This window comes from Aulonocara stuartgranti (assembly GCF_965226115.1).
Source record: "Aulonocara stuartgranti genome assembly, chromosome: 12".
Taxonomy (NCBI): Eukaryota; Metazoa; Chordata; class Actinopteri; order Cichliformes; family Cichlidae; genus Aulonocara; species Aulonocara stuartgranti.
Window position 1 is genome coordinate 4355036 of NC_138948.1, and position 21076 is coordinate 4376111.

General features: G+C 40.6%; 1 protein-coding gene across 7 annotated transcripts in view; it reads left to right on the forward strand.

The window, feature by feature from the left end:
* Positions 1-21076, forward strand: part of paqr3a (progestin and adipoQ receptor family member IIIa) — a 162767-nt gene that overhangs the window by 53281 nt on the left and 88410 nt on the right. For 4 of the 7 annotated variants that reach the window (XM_082556081.1, XM_082556080.1, XM_082556079.1 and 1 more), the window contains one exon: positions 10632-10738. Coding sequence is in view for 1 of the 7 variants with exons in the window: in XM_082556077.1 (XP_082412203.1) it covers positions 11786-13090 (1305 nt within the window). In the remaining 6 variants the exon portion in view is untranslated. Of the gene's footprint in view, positions 1-10631; positions 10739-11689; positions 13101-21076 lie in introns of those variants that run through there. The other 3 variants (XR_014280302.1, XR_014280303.1, XM_082556077.1) reach the window with 1 other exon arrangement.

Sequence of the window (21076 nt, forward strand, 5' to 3'; positions counted from 1 at the left end):
TATTCCCGACAGGCCAAGGGTAAACGCACTTATCAGATTAGAGGAAATGGCTTTATGGTTTAATAAGAGGAAAGTTGCAGGCCTCGGTTGCAATAATATGGATGACATGTTTGGATATCGTTATTATTTACCTATGATGATTTTGACTCTAGTCTTTTCTGTCTTCTGATGGGTACTTCTGTTGTCTGTGACATCGTTTTAATTTATTTATTTTACAAATAAGTCCCATTGAGATCAAAATCTCTTTTCCGAGAGAACTGTACAAAATTTGTCGCTGCCGTGTGCCGTGTGAGGGCGGACACTCAAGTTTATGAATGCAACAACTCGAGAATGATGCGACGTAGGTTTTTCAAGTTCATACCATAGGTGCAGCTGCTAAAATTTCAGATGATTAAAATCTGTTCAATTCATTTTTATTTATACAGCGCCAAATCACAACATCAGTTGCCTCAAGGTGCTTTATATTGTCAGGTAGACCCTACGATACAGAGAAAAACCACAACAATCATATGACCCCTTATGAGCAAGCACTTTGGTGACAGTGGGAAGGAAAAACTTTTTAACAGGAAGAAACTCCGGCAGAACCACCTCAACCTAAAGGCCAAGGTCAGAGGTCAAGTTTTCTGAAAATCATGTGTATGCAATAACTCAAGGAGGAAGTCGCCTAGAATGTATCATAGTATAGGTGCAGCTCCTAAACTCTCAGGAGAGTTTGAATCCCAGTGACTTTGACCTTAAGGTCAGAGATCAGCTTTTCTGAAAAACACCTAGGATTTTCACATTTATAAAATAGGTGTATCTGCTAGAGTGAGCTGTAGCAGTCGTGGCCACCAGTAATTTTCCTGTAATATACTGTAAAATTGGGCATTTTAACATGGGGGTCTGTAAGGATTGAGGCTCTTTTGCAGCCTCAGTGGACGAGCTCCACTGGCTGAAGCCGGGCAGCACAGGAATGCAGTGTAACCCACTGCCGCATGAAGGGTGGTGCACATCCCAACAGTGAACCAGTTTTGCACATTGATAATATTAATAATTGCAAACTGTTAACAACAAGGGCAGCAAAAACTCATGTTGTGGGCTAATCCTTTACATCAAAAAGTTCAATCACCAACAGATTTTTCTTCTTTAAATACATTTAAAGACATTTGTTGTTCTGAAATGTCACAAAGCTATGAAATAATGGAAAGCACCCAAGCCTAGCCTTGTGTGACTTTTTTAACGCCCTTATACTCAGCTCCACTGTCGCTCTAAGAAGCATCAGCTGAATAACCCCTTAAAACTGCAACATAATCATAGCCTCAAACCCAGATGAAGCATTTTTTCCACTAGCCCTCCACTTGACAAAAACTGTTTATATTCAGCCCGCTAAATACATTTCAGCTGTGACTTTGCTTGAGACAAAGCATCACATTAGTGTGGTGGAGATTTTAATTAACGCTAAAAACAAAAGGCATTTGCTGCTGCTCATTTTGACAGTCCAGATATAAGAAGTGAAGCCTGTGTCCATATGAAGTAGCTCACGTCGGCCTGTAATAGTGCTCAGGGATACTTGTCGGACGGCGTGCGGCTGGTGGATGCTCAGTGTGGAAAACAGCAGCCATTAATTCCATCATTAACATTCCTTCGTACAGCACTGCTAGCACAGAAGGCTTCTTTAATTAAATCAGCGAGGAGTGCTGCAACAGTCGCCATAAGGCATTTATTTGTCTATACAGTGTGCCTACGGACGCATCCGTCCAGGCAGATAGTCATGCGGTTGTGGGGCATATTTTCACATTAAGCTCAAGGAAGGAACAGCTCCTCCTCATCACAATGAATCTGAGCACGGCTGCTTGTTTTCTGTGTGACTCTTTGTGAGTGGGTAACAACAGCGTGTTTTTACACAGCTAAGCTGCTACGCTGACTCAGACTCAAAAATGCATTATTTAAATGTGTTTTGTATATTATGAATTCACATTGCAAATGTAGCAGTTAATTATTGTAATAATAATTTTATTTAAGTCAGTTTCCTAAAGCCCTTACAATGCGCTTTAAGTGATGCAGCAAGTAATAGAATACAGTATGCCAACATAGTGCGATTGTATAAATCCATCAATCACAGAAGAGAACAATGTGAAAATTAATTAAAAAGTAAAACAAGTAAAATAACTGCAAGATTATCAAGAAATTGAAAAACGTGTATTTTATGATCAGAAGTTAATTTAAAAGGCTAATTATTGCAATAAATTATATTTGGAAAATTTCTATGTGTTTAGAAAAAACATACATAATAATGTTCACATTACTTTAACCACGTATCTGATTTAAAACACTTGACAATGTGAAAAACTGAAAGTAGGGGCAGTGACTTAAATACATCTCAGATAAAAGCTAGAGAAAAGCTCTGTTATGTGTTTAATCACATGCATAAAGAGCCTGTTTGGATCTTTTCACCCACTCGTTGTTGCTCATGTTTGCCTGTGCATGCTTGCAGACACGCATGCCTGCACACATGCCATTGCATCTGTGTTTATAATATGTGCATGTATGGCGTGACAGAGTGGCAAGATCACGGAAGGATTTCCCCAGCGTCCCAGGTGCCAGAGTGTGTGCTCGGTGAAGGGTGAGGACCATCTGCCGGGGCTGGGTGAAATCAGTGCAACATGCAGGTGCTGAGGTATTTATCCAAGCACGCAAGGTAAAAAAAAAGAAAGAAAAAAAAAAAGCAGGGGTCAGGACCCACAGAGAGTGGGGTGTCTGGCCTAGAAATTCAGACCTCATGGTCAAGTGCAGCATGCATAATTTAAAGGTCTGTCACACTTTTTTTGGTTAGACCACAAAAGGCTAATTGCTTCTGAAAACTGGTTATCTTGCTGCTTTGTGATGGTAAAAACTCAGTGAACTGATGACCGGTTGTTTAATACATTATGTTTTTGCTGTTCTGATGAGTTTAACTGCTGAAAAAAACTCAAGTATAAGATGTGAATATAGTAAAATACTGTATAACTAAGTGAAATTTGAGAAATGATGATGCAGCTGTTAAACACGATCTTTGTAAGCGTTACCTTTAAAGTAATAATACTGGATTTGTGCCCCAATCCCAATTAAATCCCCATTGGGTATTATTTGTAGCAAATCAGTGTGTGCAGTAAATACTGAGGTGCATGGGTGTACGGTTATTTGGCCATCCAGTGGACCCTCTATTGGATTAAGTAAAGGGTGTTGGATGGATTGTTTGTGATTGACATTGTCTGCACATTTAAAGATATGAAGGCGTTCAATGTGCTGAAATATTGTTCCCCTTCTTATGCACAGCTATGCTGTTTGTCCAGTCTGTTGTTCATTGTGACATCAAAATGCTTCTGCAGCTCAGCTACTCCTACCTCATCACGTACGATGTTTATTGGCTGATTGAAGGATAGATTTGACATGTAATCACAAACTTTTAAGTAGCTATCACGTACAGATATTGTAGAAAACACGAGTCTTGAAATTGTTGGCACAGAACATTTAGGTTGGTTATAGGGTTGCATCTTTCAGAATCAAGGAGTATCTAAGGTCCATTTTAAATGCCACAATGTGTGCAGGCGGTTGTACTTAAATAATTGCAAGGCTTCTGCTGATCATGTACTCACTAAAATATGAGCAGCGTAAAATAGATGTCATGTAGAGAATGTTAAAGACAGTGGATTGCTGATGTCTGAAACCAGTAAGTGTTATGTACAGAAACCAGTGAATCCGCTGCTGCCCCAGATCTGGGAAAACTGTTCATGAGCTGTGGGAACCTGGCTGAAGGAATTTGTTCCATTAATACCTCTTTTCCAGCAAAGCGGTGCCAGTCTGGAGCTAGTTCTGTCTTTTGAAAATAAGCTCACATTTTAAGACATCTGAATATGGTTCTGGCAAAAGTTGAGGTCATTTCCATGGCATGAAAATTTATTACTGACAGAGTCCCAGGATCCCATCCCAAATCAGTGGTGAATTTCTTTTGGTAGCCCCTCAGTTAGCCACTGACATCAGTGGTTCCAGCTATTTTGTCATGTCATGCTTGTGTCAGCTTTTTGCTTTCAGTCGTTGGCAAAGAAATTAAATGATTTTAGATTGGGCACCTGCACCATGTCCATGGGAGAACTCAGACCTGTGAAGCCTGGCTCACACGAGACAAGTTCGTCCAAAGGTGTTAACTGGATTGAGAGCGGGGCTGTGTAGTTTTTTCCACTTTAAAATAGGACAACAGTGAGCAAACTGTTGTCCTGTCTGAACAAAGCTAGATGAAGCTTTGTTCAGACAGGACAACAGTTTGCTCACACTTTTATAATTTTACTTATAAGACATTTAGATTTTGACCAAATTCATGGAAAAACCAACAAGGTTGAAGACAACTGTGGGAATTTGTCAACACAACTGTCTTTCTCCTTTTCTGTTACTTTTCCAAAAGCCTGTTCCTTCCTTGGTTCCTTATTCATGTTTGTTTGTTTTCCCCCTGCTAATTTATCTATTAATATTAGCTAAAAGTTAAAACTATAAATCCTGCCACCAAGTCCAGAACATTCATCAAATATGAAGTTGCAGTATACATGTCTAGCCCAATACAGAGCAACCCTGCACCAATGCTATGCCATCAATACATATAACACATGCTCATAGCATAAACCAATTAATTCTGCTTCCATTATTTATGATGTGCCTCTGTCGTTGAGGACACTGAGATGTTGAAATACACACAGCTTAGAGCCCTCCAGGCTGCCATACATAATTCTTTCTGATGAATTGTTGTACAGATGTTTGCATGTTCTGTCTGCAGACTGCAGTACACACGCTCAACAAAACCCATCCTTTCACTGTAATCCTGCACGCAGGGAGGGCGGGTGGATAAAATTAAACAGATATGCTTATCTAAACTATTTATTAAAGAACCATATCCGAGATATAATCCTAATATGTTATCCAGAGCCGAGGGGATTTTGGACGTACGTGTATTGCAGAAATCCAGGTGTATGGAGTTGTAAGTCGGAGGATTAGTAGAAAGGTTATTGTAATTTTTTAAATAACACAAAAGCAGATTTCATTATTAAAAGGCTGAACGGACCATCTGGGAGGAGGAAAGTACTTTAGTTTCATCCACTGCGATGTCCTGTACCATACCTCCATGCACCAATTATTATTATTGTTTTTCATCAGCCCCGACCACAGGGTCAGTTTAAATGAAAAGCATTTACAAAAGTATATCTGACCATGTACCTGATTTGTAGTATGAGGACACCACAGTCTCTATGAATAGATTAACAGACTGTGTTATATCAGAATCACATTATTCACCATGTACAGTGGTTTTTGCTGTAGTACTGGGCGGCTTAACCTGTACAAAGGGTACACCGGTCTGATGCAAGCACCAACCATCAACCATCTGTTGACCTTAAATGCTACTGATAAGTAATAAAAATGCACAAGTGGAGCCTTTCTACTTATATTTAAACAAGATGACGATATCGGACAGCTCCACCCAGAAACATGTACACCAACAGTGTACATGTTGTCAGTGCCAGTGGTCACCTTACTGGGAAAAGATTGAAGTTTATGTTATACAAAAATTAATAAGACTCAAAGGATGTAAATTGTTTGGTCTCAGGATTGTCCAGTATCAGTGACATTCATGATTTTTTGGCTTCTTCACCTGCATTGTAATAACATTTTTTCAATGAGTGCTGAGCAGTAGCTACTGTTGCCTCAGTTGACCCAAGAATGCCCTTGGTTTGGACCTGGAGTCCACATCCTGCCTATCTGGCCCCTCTTAGAAAATATATTCTTAATTTCTTAATCTTAATTTGGATGAAGATGACTGTGGCGGGGCGTGGCTTGCGGATGCCGTGCAGGTGCTTCCGCCTCCTCTGCATGGCACCGCAGGCCACGCCCCTCCACAATGACATGCATTAAAAACCCAAATCTAGTTTTTGCTGCAGATTTAATTTGGAATTTGTGGTGCTTGTGGATATGCATGCATGCATATGTTTAAGGAGGCACATACACACTTTCCTAAATTAAAAAAGAAACAAAGCAAAAACTTGCTTGCATTTGAAGCATGTAGAGCATTTGTCTGAATGTCATAGATGCTATTGCGTAGGCCTGTCGATGCCTGTCGACAAAAGACAATGAATGATTCAACCTTTATTTTTTTGAGTTTCTCCATTTCCTTTATAGATATAAACAAACGAGAAAAATTAATACAATTTCAACATGACATTCAAGTAAACAGCCATTTAGGACCATTCATTGCCTCAACAGTAAGAACAAAAACGACGCTGAAAAAATAAAGAGCAAATAAAAGAATCTAACAGTATAATTTGCAGTTAAACGGAGGAGGGCACATGTAACCCAAAACACAGTACAAAGCAGGGAAAACAAAAGTGAGGAGGAGAAAGTGCTGACAGACTCGCTGTGTGTGCGCTGCTGTGCTCATATTCGTCAGACTCCCTCAGCAGACTCGTGTGACACCAGCCACCTCGTTTTTGAACCACGCTTGCAGCTTTCTGTGACAGGTACGCCAGCCAGCATCACCGTATCCAACCACAACAGCCGCGACTCACGGCCCGCAGGTTCATCCGTTCTGACGGATATTTTCTGTTTGTTGCCCGAGGGATTACAGGCCCAATGAAACAAAGGCACAAACATAATGTTTTGTGTTGGAGCTGCTTCTATCTCGTGTCTGCTTCACAGACAATGCAGTTGAAAGTATTTTTTCCCCGTCTGTTTTTTGCTGTGTTGTTTTCGTGTAGATCTTGTTCAAAGTGATATTTCACCACCAGACTGGACATTATCTGCTCACAGGTTTGTGGATAAGCTGAATTTGGAAAACATTTTTAAGCTTGTGGGTGACTCCTGCTCATCCATCTGCTTTATTTTAGCAGTTTTTCATCACTCTCCCGCGAGATGAAATGAGCAAGATTTTTTGAGTTTTGGGGGTTTTTTTGGAATCTTTTTGTTAATCTTTTTATTTTCTTTTGCTAAACAGAATAATGCATGCATATATACCTAGACATATAAATACATTTGGAAAAAAAAAGTGTAATTGCAGTGTTGCAGAAAATTTGCTATTGGGAACAAAGTCTCGTTAGGGCCACCTCAGGGGTCATTATGCTGCTCAAGGACATCCAGTCAGGACTCATTGCCTGCAGAGCCAATCAGGCCTGTGACCTTCTGCTTACAGGACACACTCTTTAACAGTCGGGCCCAACCTGCCACCTCACAACATGGTCAGATCCCCCAGACTGCTCATTTCACCACGGCAGCACAGACTGCTGGTATTTACAGCTGATGAGCACGCTCAGTGGGGGCCTGTACGTTGATCTATGTGGAGAGTCACAGTCATGCTTTAGCAGGGGTAAATTCAGAGGCATCGCACAGTCGGGGTTCTCACAGCTTCAGTATTGTTTAGAGAAAAGGGGACGTTGGTGCAGAAGGTCAGCGACTCCATACACAACACAATTAGAGGAAGACACTGTGGCGTGACTGACTGCATATCTGTAAGAGATTTTCAGTAAAGGGCCTAGTGATTATGGGTGAAAGAGGTGCATGTCATGTAGTAGCAGAAAATGTTAACTAGATTTACTGAAGTACCAGAGAGGAACAATTATTCTCTGGTTCTGTCCTGTGACAGATGCACAGTCTCTGGAACAATAGACTTCTTATATAAGATAAACATAGGCTAAACCTAATCAAGATGTTTTGGTGCCTCAACCTAACCGAAGAGGTAGCAGAAATGCTAAAAATATAGATTTGCCACCATCAAGATCAACATCAGTTACAGCTTTATTAGTGCCCATGTATCTGATGTTGATAGGTGCACTGTGGAGTATTAACAAGCCAGTATTGACTTTTGGTTTAGTATTCAGCTTCTAACCATCTTGTCAAAATGATCATATTTTCTTTAGCATTAAAAAAATGATTTTTTTTTTTTAAACAGTTTCCAAAAACAAGTGTTTTCGTAATAAATAAATCAATCAATCAAAGGATACTAAGGTGTGCACTTCTTGGTGTAAAATTAAATTAAACTTTGCAGAAGAATAGCAAACACCACATTGCTAGCACATTTCCAGTCAGATGAGACAGAGATAAATTTGTTTGCCTCAGATGGAGTCCAGCATGTTTGCCGTGAACCTGGCCAGGACTACCACAGAGAAGGCATAGTCCTGGAGGTAGGAGTGTGAGGATATGGGGCTGCTTGAGTGCTAAAGGTGTTGGGGAGATGGTATTTTTATAGATGGGACCATAATTGCCTGTGGATACCAAAGCTGACAAGACACCCAGTCTCCAAGCCTGAAGAAAATATTTCTGCATAATTACAGTCAAGAGCATACTGCCAATATCAGTGACCTCACATGTCATCTGATATAAAGACCTTAGTTGCATGTCAAAGAAACAGGTAGAACAAGGAAACCCAGTTTGGACTGGTTTGTGAGGTCATCAAAAACAAAATCAATGTTTCTCACAGATTTAGATTGTTTGTGGTGGAGATATGTGCACATGCATATACTCTGCAAAACAGGGGAAGGAGCTAATTTCAGGTGCATCAATCACAAATACTATTCGTTGTTGGACTATTCTTTGAAGATTTTCCCTCACCTCAAATAAATGCACCTCAAATAAATTTGCATAGTTGTGGCAGACTTGTGAGGCTAGCTGGAGGTGTTTGCTATGGACCTCATTCTCATAGTTTTGCAAATAAGGCTTACAAAGCAGTGACACCTGAACCAGTTCTTCTGCTGCTGTAGACTTAGAGGAGGCCTAACAATCCCAGGTCTGCAGAGCAGCAAGGCCGTTGTGAGGCACAGTCCAAGGCAGCGGAGTGGAAGTCCAGCCGGCTAACTGATGAGATATTCTCTGAAAACGCAGGTGAATGAATTTGAAAACCATCACAATATAAACCTAGCTTGCAAGCCAGAGACCTGAGATAGGAAGCATTGAGGCTAGCTGCTCGGTAGCAACTGAACTTTCAAAATAAGAGAGCGGAAATCTAGCTCAGATGTTGATCAAAAACAGATATGTAATGTTTCTCCTAAATGGATTAAAAATCATCAGTAAAAAGGTAAAACCAGTCTCCAGATTTGATTGGCTTGCTCTTAATACATTGAGGACAATAAAGATGATCTAGTTTTAAACTATTTGACATTTTCAGGATGTTGCGCGCTGGGCACACTCAGAAACGATGGTTTCACCCTCAATAAACATGAAGCAGTAATTTTGAATAAAATGTAACTGAAGTATAAAGTAATGAAAGGTTTATTTATTCAGATAATTAGTCATTAAGGAGAATGTACTTGTGAACTGTGAATGTACAGCAGTCAAATTTGATTTGACCAGATTCCCTTAAATGCAATATTTTACATTGTATTTATGTAACAGAACGACATGAAACATTTACATGTAATTAAACAAGTTAAAGTCATTATTTTAAGCTGATTTGTTTGTTTGTGTATTCTCACATATGTTTCATACTCCATGTGTCATGGTGTCGGCCAACGCCTCTGGAGTTCCAGAGTGTCGAAGAGTTTCACTTGGCAACATTCAGCTCAACTTCAAACTCAAGAAAATATCAGAAAGATAGAGATCTTTTATGTTGCTGGGAAAACAGAATTAATTATCACCATAACAAATGTCTGCTGTCTTCATCTGTGGGTGTATGTGTTTATAAGTGTGCTCGTGTACTTGTGCTTCTGTCCAACGAAGATCGAATTTCAGACATTTGGTGAGAGGACAGCTTTACAAAGTGAGAATATTTTGGATCATCCCCAAGTCTTTGTGAGTCCAAAATGTATAACTTTTTCATTTGCGCCTATCTTTAAGGTTGGTTATACTGAAACGACTAGACGGTGTGTATTTAACGTGGCTGCAGATGCTCTCTGAGAAATGTTGATCAGGTTTGTCAGGTTGCACCTGTCGTGCTGACACTCTCTCAATTCATTTTGTCACTAAATAACATGTAGGATATGAAGATCATTTGGAGATATTTTTATTCCTTAAGCATTTTTGAGCACCCATCTTTTTTGCAGTATACTTTAAGTCTAGTTTTTAAGTACAAACCTAAAATTAAAAGAAAAAAAGTGCAGTTACATCAGCGCCTCTACTGCTGTGTCTATCCTGTATAAACTGTTCATTTTTACTGAAAAATGAATGTTTAAATGCTTAAGCTTACACAAAGGGAGCCTATATCTCCAGGAGTTCATTACCAGATACTCAGAGTTCAGCACATGGAAAGAATCATCTAAAATCCTTTTGGCCGGTTGAGCAGTGGGCTGTTCAAAATGTCTTGGGGAGTGACTTCATCCTTCCTGCCACTTTCACACAGTAACCTCTGTTAGCCTTATGAGGATAAGTAAGAATGTGTGTCATATAATGTTGCAGAGGTTATTTTTGGGGTGTTTCAATACTTCCCTACACAATACAAAAGCAGAACAGGTGATGTGGCTAACACTTTTTGTTCTCACTACTAGCATCAGTCATCCCCAAATTAAATGAATGAAATAAAGAAGGTTAACTGCTGACTGGTCTGTGACTTTAAGCGTAAAGAATGATCAAACTTGCACATCTTTAAAAGTTTGACTAATATAATTTTTTGTGTGTGTCCCTCTTTGGGCTCTCTTCCTCGCTCTTCACAGATCACTAGCAGTCCTCAGCAGCCCCGGCCCCCGTCCCGATGATGTAATTATTTCCCAGCGGCACCTGGGAGCAACGGCCGCCATTCGGAGGCATCGCTCACAGCCAAGTATGCAGATGTTTCTAATTGCTTTCCATTACCAAGAATAACAGCTGTTTATATCTATCAGCAAATAATTCACAAGAGTTCCAGACTGTTAGGATAACATATCCCACCTGGTCACCATCACCGGTTGTCAACAGCCGAGTGCAATGCTTGCCAGGCCTCTTGTTTACTGAATCCCCCGATAAGCTCAGGCTTAGAGTCACCTTCAGCCATCTTGCTTTGCACCTCTCAGGGTTTCCTATTGTATCTTACAATTCAATCTTTACCGTTCATGACAGCGCGGCTGGTATTGTTCTCACCTTGTAACTCTGTCTGTATGTGTTTATGTGTGTGGTCCTGGTGACATGTACTCTAGCAGCAACTACCACAAAGCCAGTTTAAAGAACTTAAGCACCATGATATGCATATTTCTGACATGTAAATGAAGGTCAGGCATCATTCCAAGAGCACCGATTAAAGTTCTCCAGAAGGAGGGCCAATAGCCCAAAAGCTGCCTCTACTGTAATACTAGCGCGGTCCCCAGACCACCTAAGGGGGGTTGACCCCTGCTGCAACAATAGAATCAAAGACAACATTGTCATTTCTTATAGACAGTATTTAGTTCATTTTGATAAATTTTTTTTAATTGACCTAACAAAGTACCTTTTTAAGATTCTATTTTGGTGTTTTTATCAATGTTACTGATTACATCAGAAATGTTAAATACATAAACAAATGTAAATGTAACAACTATAATTCAAACACTTAACACACGGTTAATTGTTTGAATTGAGAAATTCAAAGCAAATTCTTGATAATAACCAGTGTTGGTCAAGTTACTTGAAAAAAGTAATCAGTAACTAATTACTGATTACTTCCCCAAAAAAGTAATCCCGTTACTTTACTGATTACCGTATTTTCACGACCATAAGGCGCACTTAAAAGTCTTAGATTTTCTTCAAAAAGTGCGGAGGACGTAGTAGAGAACACCATGAGAACGTTAAAGGGTGAAGTGTGGGCGTTGATCGTATATACCGGGACAATCGCACATACCTGTATAAAAGAACAGGTATGTGCATTATGCAGGACATCGTTGTTTTAACAACCCTGAAAATGGCAAAGAGACACGCTTACGAAGCACAGTTTAAACTGAAGGCCATCAGCTACGCGGAGGAACATGGAAATCGAGCAGCGGCGAGAGAATTTAAGATTAACGAATCGATGGTTCGCAAATGGAGGAAGCTGGAAAACAAGCTCCGGCAGGTCAAGAAAACGCAGCTGAGTTTCCGCGGACATAAGGCGAGGTGGCTCGAGTTGGAGGAAAGACTCCAGCTGTGGATCATCGAGCAAAGCGCGAGCGGGAGAAGCGTTTCGACGGTCACCATTCGGCTAAAAGCAGTTTCACTAGCTGAAGAGATGAACATTGAACATTTCCAAGGAGGTCCGTCTTGGTGCTTTCGGTTTATGAAACGGTGCCATTTTTCCATCCGGACCAGGACTACGGTAGCGCAGCAACTTCCAGCGGATTATAAGGAAAAGCTGGCCATCTTCCGCTCCTACTGCAGCAAACACATCGGCGACAAAAACATCCAGCCCAGCCACATCACTAACATGGACGAGGTCCCGCTCACTTTTGACATCCCGGTGAGTCACACTGTGGAGAAGAAGGGGACCAGCACGGTAGTGATACGCACAACGGGGTATGAAAAGTCTTCTTTCACTGTTGTGCTTGGCTGCCATGCTAATGGACAGAAACTGCCGCCTATGGTGATTTTTAAGCGAAAGACTTTGCCTAAAGAGAAGTTTCCAGCAGAAATCATCATTAAGGCAAATGAAAAGGGCTGGATGGATGAGGAAATGATGAAAGAGTGGCTGAGGGAGGTGTATGTAAGGAGACCAGGTGTTTTTTTCCACGCATCACCATCGCTGTTGATCTGTGACTCTATGCGTGCCCATCTCACAGCCAATGTGAAAAAGCTAGTGAAGCAAATGAACTGTGAGCTTGCTGTCATTCCGGGAGGCCTGACAAAGGAACTCCAACCGCTGGACATCGGTGTGAACCGCCCGTTCAAAGTAAGGCTGCGAGCGGCCTGGGAGCGATGGATGACCGGTGGAGACCACAGTTTCACTAAGAGTGGAAGGCAGCGCCGGGCGAGTTACGCCACAATTTGCCAATGGATTGTAGATGCTTGGGCTAACATGTCTGCTGGCACTGTTGTTCGAGCTTTCGCAAAAGCCGGCATCGTTTCCGAGGAGCCGCACGGCACGGAAAGTGACTCTGACGGTGAAGACAGTGAACCTGGCATGTTTGATGGAGATTTAGCGCAGCTGTTCAATTCAGACACAGAGGATGAGGACTTCGATGGGTTTGATTGATGATAAAAATGTGAGCACCAAACTTTGTTTTGCTCCTGCTTTATTTTTAAATACGCACACTTGTATGCTTGTGTGTTGTTGATGATGACGATTACCGGCAATAGAAATGTGAGTAAGGTACCGAATTCAGGTTTGCTCCCGCTTTATTTTTAAATACGCATACGGTACTTGTATGCGCCCTATGGTCCAGTGCGCCTTATGTGTGTGTTAAATACAGTAAGGGCACACATAACTGAGACTGCGCCTTTTAGCACAGTGCGCCTTATGGTCGTGAAAATACGGTACTTATTTTCAAAAGTAATTAATTACTTAGTTACTTAGTTACTTTTTAAAAACACGATTTACAACCTGAATAGGCGATAAAGCGATAGATCTTTCAGCCCAATTCTACTTTTTCTGCATAATCCATCATACAAAATGTAATCAAATGGAAAAGTCTCTTTTTAAAACTTGTTTTATTCGTTTTAATCTTTTAACTTTATGCATCAAGCAAAAATTTAATTATATGCAACATTCTCTGACTGGAAGAAATTTGTTTAATATTTAAACCTATTTTCTGCACATTCCAGCACATAATTTTTTTGTGTGTGTGTTTACACTCAGTCTTTCAAATAGATGCAAGTAAAACACAGCAGAAAATAAATAAAGTCACAGACTAGCGGTCCTTTTGCTCTATTTTCACCTGTAAAGCAGGAGTAGGGTAGGCGGAGGTTTACCCTGATGCAGGTGTGCCGCAGCGGTCAGTGGAAGAATCCACGAGTTTCTCTGTGAGTTTCCCATTACGTCGTAGCGCACTCGGTGCTTGCTTGGAAGTTTAGGGGGTTTTTTTCGCTGTAAAAAAACGTTTTCTTCCCATGCACAACGCTAATGGACACTAATGTTTTTGTCACTTTTTATGGAATCAAACTCAAAGTAAGGTCCGTACTTCCACGCTTTAAACGCTGCACGCTCATACTCTCTCCCGCACTCGATATATGATCCACTGTTGATCTGCACACAGCTGTTGTCACGAACGTCGCACTTGCTTACGTCACTGTCATGAGACATTTGCACAAAAAAATCACGGTTTTAGTAACGCAGTAACGCAGCGTTCCTACGGGAAAGTAACGGTAATCTAATTACCGTTTTTGCGATAGTAATCCCTTACTTTACTCGTTACTTGAAAAAAGTAATCGGATTACCCATCCCATCTCTGATAATAACACATCAATTTAGTAAATGAAAGTATAAACAGAGCGCTCACTACCACAGACCTCTTAAAATTCACCACACAGTTGCCAACAACAGAACAAGGAACACGTTTACAAAAACCCATGAAACAAACGATTCTTTTCTATTATTTTTATTTTGACTTATATGCTCTTGGCATTTGATGTGCAAATATGCTGTTGCACATTTTTTATGTTCTTTGAAGAAAGGGGTGGTCCCAGAACTCATTGTGCTCGTGACCTTTATGATTCGATCTCAGTTATTATCACTCCAAAGAGGGAAGGGGACTATAATTTCTTCTCATCATATTGCACACTTTAATCACGCTCAGTTAATTTGAGGTCGTGGGCATTACACATTAACTGTATGTTACAGGCAAGTGGCAAAGTTCAGGGCTGAAAAATGAAGCCACTGTGCAAGTCCCAAAAACTGCAGTTCCTCCAATGAACACACGAGGCTGACTCAAAAGGCGAGTAACTCCCCCTAATGTTTTTTTTCATGTTAAAATGTCCACATTCACAGTTGTTACAGCCCAACATGTTCCCATCTTCATAACAGCTGGAGAGCAGGTGATTTTATATGTAGGTGTAATGATACAGGTATACCTCACAGATATTATGCTTTGGTGTGTGTGTGGTACAGCCCATGCAAGATTTTGTGATTAATTTGGGGTGATTCAGATTCTTGTTTTTTTACTTAACAATGATTAGCAGACTATGTTCACTTTTTAATAACAATCCACAATGTATATTCAGGAATAACCATCGTGTGCTGACACACCTTTGAGGACCCAGTTTTGTAGATACTTAGAAATGTGATTGCATAAGGCCTCAGCTTAAAGATGTGCTTTCTGAGTATTTCTCTTTGGAGGGAGCCAGTCAGCAGCTGGTTCCACGTCTTTGCCTGAGTTGTTGTGCTGCCAGAGTGAGCAGACTCGCTGTGACTACGGAGCTGTTTTATTTCTAAAGTGATGACTTAGTCGCATGGTGCTTTAAATATTATTGGCTTTGCAGAACCTCTACCATTTCTCTTCATGGGGCATCGACCTTAATTTAGTCTATCAGTGAAATCAGGGAAGCTCATCGCCATCTCTCCCTTTTACCTCCACGCTGCCTCTCTTTATGCTTCAGACTGTCAAGTAGCCTTCAGCATCCACCTGTGAGTTTAACATGTCTGCCATAATCACGCCCCAGTTTGAAATACATAGAATTTTTATATTTGGGGTTCCTTTCAGAATGGAAAGAAAATGGAACAACAGCACTGAAAGCAGTGGCAGTGTCCTGATATACCTTTGGTCTCGTGATGGATTGCCGACTTGCCCAGGGTGTACCCCGTCTCTCGCCCTATGTATAGGTAGCTCCTTTAATACTTGCCCATTGCTGTATTTTTACATAAACAAGTGTAAAAGCCCCCCAAATCTAAAAGAGCTAAACATATTTATAGCAGGATGTCACAGATGTTTACATTAAAAACAACATGCTGACTAGAATAGAACACCAGAAATGAAGTCTGCCTTTCAAGCAACAGTCCTGTTGTCCCTCATTTACGGTGTAAAGGCCCAACCCAGTATTGTGTGTGTGCACTGTCTGACATGCTGGCTGTTGGGAATGAGCCATCTGACGGGGAGTGACTGCCAACAAGAGCAGAATGTCATTATGAGTGGAGGCTGCTGCGGGCCTGCCACCATCATAGGGAATTCATCACCACAAGTGATGATGATAATGGACTTTGCTGCAAATGACTTTGGATGAGCAGTGTTTTTGGCAAGCGGCACGGGATCTGACTGGAATTTTTTCTCCGTACCTCAGAAACAGAAGAGAAGGCTACTGGAATTCCAGCTGGGATACGGAGAGGCCGGCAGTAGAAGCGCTGACACTGTAAACATTTAGTAACATTTTGGTTAACTGCAATTTGGTGCAATAAATGAACGTATTAATTGGTTACAAACTACTTTCTTGACCTTAGCCACATGTGTCAGTCATTTTTAACCATTTCCTATGTTTCCTAACGACGTTTCCAGCAACATGGCAAACACTGCTTTGTAACATTTTAATAAATCGAGCTCCATAATTGGCCTTTTCCATCACATTTGCTACACAGAGAGCCCAGGGATTCAAAAATAATTGTCCAACTTTGCCAGAGTGCTCAGAGCAAAACTCATCAAGTGGTAAATTCTAACCGCCTAGCATCGCCTCCACAGGAGAACATAGCTGTGGGGAGGTGAAAAACTGTGACGACTCCATTATGATCTACAGGAAAAGGAAATCTAACGAGGCTGTGGCTCATTATAAAAAGTGACAAACAACAGTTAGTTGGGATCACGGAGGTTTTATCGCAATTCTTTTAGTCAGTCCCTTTCAGTGAGTATGAAATGCCTCATTAAAGCAGCACACTTGAAAGCTTGCACGAATCGATGTGAGATCAAAATGCAGGTTGCCGTCATGAGAGGGGACATTTCATGTGCAAATTAAATATAAGGTGAAACAGCTCGGCGATAGACTGTTAAACACATAATTAGCAGATTCAGCCCCTTTTTTTTCATAAATGCAACATTCTGTTCATGCATATTCAAATATGCGCCCTGCGCTGCCATTTTAATTGGTTAAAGAGTTTCAACTGACAACAGAGAGGAGAGTGTGGCGGGTCTTTTCGGCGACACTCTGGACTCGCCTGAAAGAGCCGTCAGTCTGTCTGTCATGCAAAACATCTTTCGGGGTTTGTTTACCAGGCATGCAGTGGAGTGAGTACTCTCTGGCTGCTAATGTGACAGTTGCACTCTGGCTTTCAGTTCAGTGGACATGTTGTTTTGGAGAGAAAGCAGGAGGATGGTACCCAACTTATCTGATTACCGATGATGTACATCACACATCCCCGACCGACTTTGCAGCGAGTCAGCCAGGCGAGAAGGAAAGGATGTTGGATATCTGTAAACAAGGCTTGACTGACGTGGCGGCAGACGATTTGTGAGGCTCAGCTGAAGAACTGTGCCACATGCATGCCACTGAACTGAAGGAGATCAGAGGAAAGGCAGGCACACAGCAAGACAACACGGACCAAATTGGCAGTGCTTTGCAGAGGTGTGGACTCGAGTCACATGACTTGGACTCGAGTCAGACTCGAGTCATTAATTTTATGACTTCAGACTTGACTTGAAAAAATGTTCTAAGACTTGTGACTTGACTTGGACTTTTACACCAATGACTTGGGACTTGAATTGGACTTGAACCGGTTTACTTGAAAAGACTTGATATTTTACCCCAAATATAAAATTTAACATGCATATTATATAGAGATTGAAAATGTGACGTCATTCAGGGGTAAAACCGCAAAGGATTCTGGGAACTCGTGGCAAGAGGTACTAGCGCGCGCAGGCTTTCAATTGAAATCAGTTATACAGCAATAAAAAGAAACACAAAAATGTCAAGAAGCTGTTGTATTATTAACTGCAATAGCCGGTCGCATGACAGCCACGGGAAGCCGACGGGTAAAGAGATCGGTTGTTATCGGATTACGTCGTTGAAGAGAAATTGTTCGAGCCATGTTTCCGAAGTAACAAAGAGGCGACGGATGGCCTGGATTGCAGCCATTCAAAGACCAAATATAACGTCCCAGAACACTCCAGCTCACAGGTTAATCTGCTCCAAGCATTTACACAAAGGCCAGTCTGCTGTTGTAGTTAACACGTCATTTTCATAACATAATTGGTGATATAGGTTACAAGCAAGTCTGGTGCTGAACAGAAATTGTCGCGCTATGCTCCTTTATTTATTGTGTCAACAGTGCGGTGGACTCAATACTTGAAATGTGCAATTCACTTGTATTTTTATTTTTTATTCCTATTTATTCTGTTTATCCCCTTTGTATATTTTATTTATATTTGTCTCTGTATTTGTATATGTGTGTGTGTGTGTGTGTGTGTGTGTGTGTGTGTGTGTGTGTATATATATATATATATATATATATATATATATATATATAACAGTTCTGTAACTGTAACTTTGGTCGTTGCTGTGCTTTTTTTGGAAGTCGAATTTCCCAGAGGAACCCACCCGAGGGATTAATAAAGTTCTATCTTATCTTATCTTATAAATAGTGAATTGTCCTGACACAATATTGCGTTTCGCTTCTGTTATTATGGTACATTGACAAAAACATATACTTTTATTCACAGGATAAAACAGTTTTTTTGTATCACTAATTGTCCAGTACGATTACAGCATACAGTATTATTGTCACTGCTACATTTCTGTAATGAACCAGAAATTATTTCCACTACTAATTAATTACCGTTGAGCTCAAAGGTTATATTAATAAACGGTTAACGAATGTGTATTTATGAAGACGATTTGTGAGACTGGTAAACTTACCTTTGTTCGTACGATGGTCTTTACTTTCTACACGGTGCATTTCAAGGTCCTGCACCCATCCGTCGGTAAACTGTACCTGGGCTTGTTGCAGTGACCTGAAGTTACTAAACTTCATGAGTGTATGCACTCACTCCAAGAACCGTATGATTATAAATATGCATATAAATATGCTACGATGAGATAGCTGACTTCATCTAACTAGCAAATGTTGTCCAGGCTACGTTGGTGATACAGTTTTTTTTAATGGGTATGATATTTTTGTCATGCGATTTTAAAGCCGGTCCTACAACCGCATCCAAGAATAACATGCAGCTTATCTCAGAACTGTCGGTGAAAATTATTCTTGGAGCTAGGTTTAATTGAGCTGCATTTTAAAGAGGTACAATTTCACAATTTGTGTGTATTTTCTAAGTTCACTATTTTGTCATGTGTTGAGAAAAACACAGATTTAAAAATTACATGGTCTAATATTTACATTTAGCATAACTGCAACATGCTTTTTTCGTTTTTTTTTTTTTAAAAGACTCGAAAGGACTTGAAATTCAAAGTTTCAGACTTGTGACTTGACTCGGACTTTTACACCAGTGACTTGAGACTTGACTTGAGACTTGAGGATAAAGACTTGAGACTTACTTGAGACTTGCAAAACAATGACTTGGTCCCACCTCTGGTGCTTTGTCACCTTTGTGTGCAGCTTTGTGACACACTTTTGTCTGTTTTTTTAAAATACATCACAATGATAGAAAAACTCTGATACATACATTTACAATTTATGCAAAACAGAAAATTACATAACAATACACACATTTAGAGATTAATGTGAAAAGATGACATTGTTAAATGGACGATGAGTTAAGGAATGATGGATAGATACACAAAGCCTTTGTGGTCAAATCTTAGTCATGTTAGCCCAAAACCATGTTCCACCCTGAAGTTTTAGGCTTTCCTCTACTGTGTGAATTTAGCCAAAAGAAAAACAAACTTCAGCAATATTAGGTAAAATAATTTGTGAGAGTTTAAAGATGTCTGTTTATAAAGTTTCTCCCCTTCAAATATTTCATTTGAAGTTTTTTGCAAAATTGAATAACTGGGTAATATCATCAGCTTAAGGCTCAGTATGTTCCTCACTAGACCATTAATTGTCCATCAGCTCATGTGTGTAAACTCAAACTCCTCCCTTTATATGATAGCCCTTCCATTCATGCATCCATCCATCTTCTACCATTTATCCGGGCGTAGGTCACAGTATTCTAAGCAGAGATGCTAAGACCTCCTCGGCCATCTCCTCCAGCTCTGCCAGGGAGAAGTAGGGGCATTCACAAGCCAGCTGAGAGCTTGAATCTTTCCAGCATGTCTGCCAAGGCTTGTTCTCCCAGTAGGACAGGCCCAAAGCACCTTACCTGGGAAGCATCCAGGAGACATCCTGGTCAGATCCCCAAAACATCTCATCTGGCTCCTTTTGATGTAGAGATGCAGCTGTACACTGAGCGCCTCCTCGGGCTCCTCACTCTTTGTAAAGGAGAGATGCTGATATTGAAGTGTGCACCTGCAGGAAGAAGTCCTTCCTGCTAAGCAATATTGAGAACTGAAAGCTGGCCAATGAGTCAGCCTCCACAGATGAAAGACATCAACGCCCCGGGCTAGCTGGTTAGCAACGAGGTAACTTTCGGAATGAAAGCAAGGAGGTTGCCCACCAGTATATTAATTGTGCATGAAACTAAAGAGATCAAAAATAGCAGTCATACATATTTATATTGACTACCTAAATAAAATCTGTGTGTAGGATCAGAGCTTTGTGCACTGCTGTCTCAATTTAACTGGAAAATTGAATTATACTTTTGCACTCGTATAGTAGAGGAGGCACATCATTATCTAAAATATTATTGTATGTGGAAGAATTAAGAATTAAATTGGCCTAATCCAAAATGGCCAAAAAAGGGACCAAAACCCCAAAGAGCACCAAAAGAGCACTCTCCATGTAATCCTGACTCTTTAACATATAAACATTTCTAGTCTAGAGTGGAAAGGCAACAGTCCCCTCTCTCTATCATCATGAAAAGCTGAAAATCTCAAATTAAAGCAAAGCAAAACTGATCTTAGTGGCACATCTATACATCAGCTACACTTACTGCATTAAAAGCAGTTGTTAGGTGCTTTCTTTCCCTTTTACGTTCTCTCTGATTGTCCCACATACATCCTGTTGCCCTGTGTAACACACGAACAGTATGTTAGAACCTAAATATGCCTGGGTTTATTGGCAGATGTTTTTTCATGTTACAGAGTACAAAGTCATTTCTCTACACCTCTCCTATTGTTATCATTTCATCCATGGGTAACTCGTGATTCATCGTGTACTCTTATTTTTCTCATGGCTAAATAATGCCACAGGGACTGTGCTAACTGTAACCAC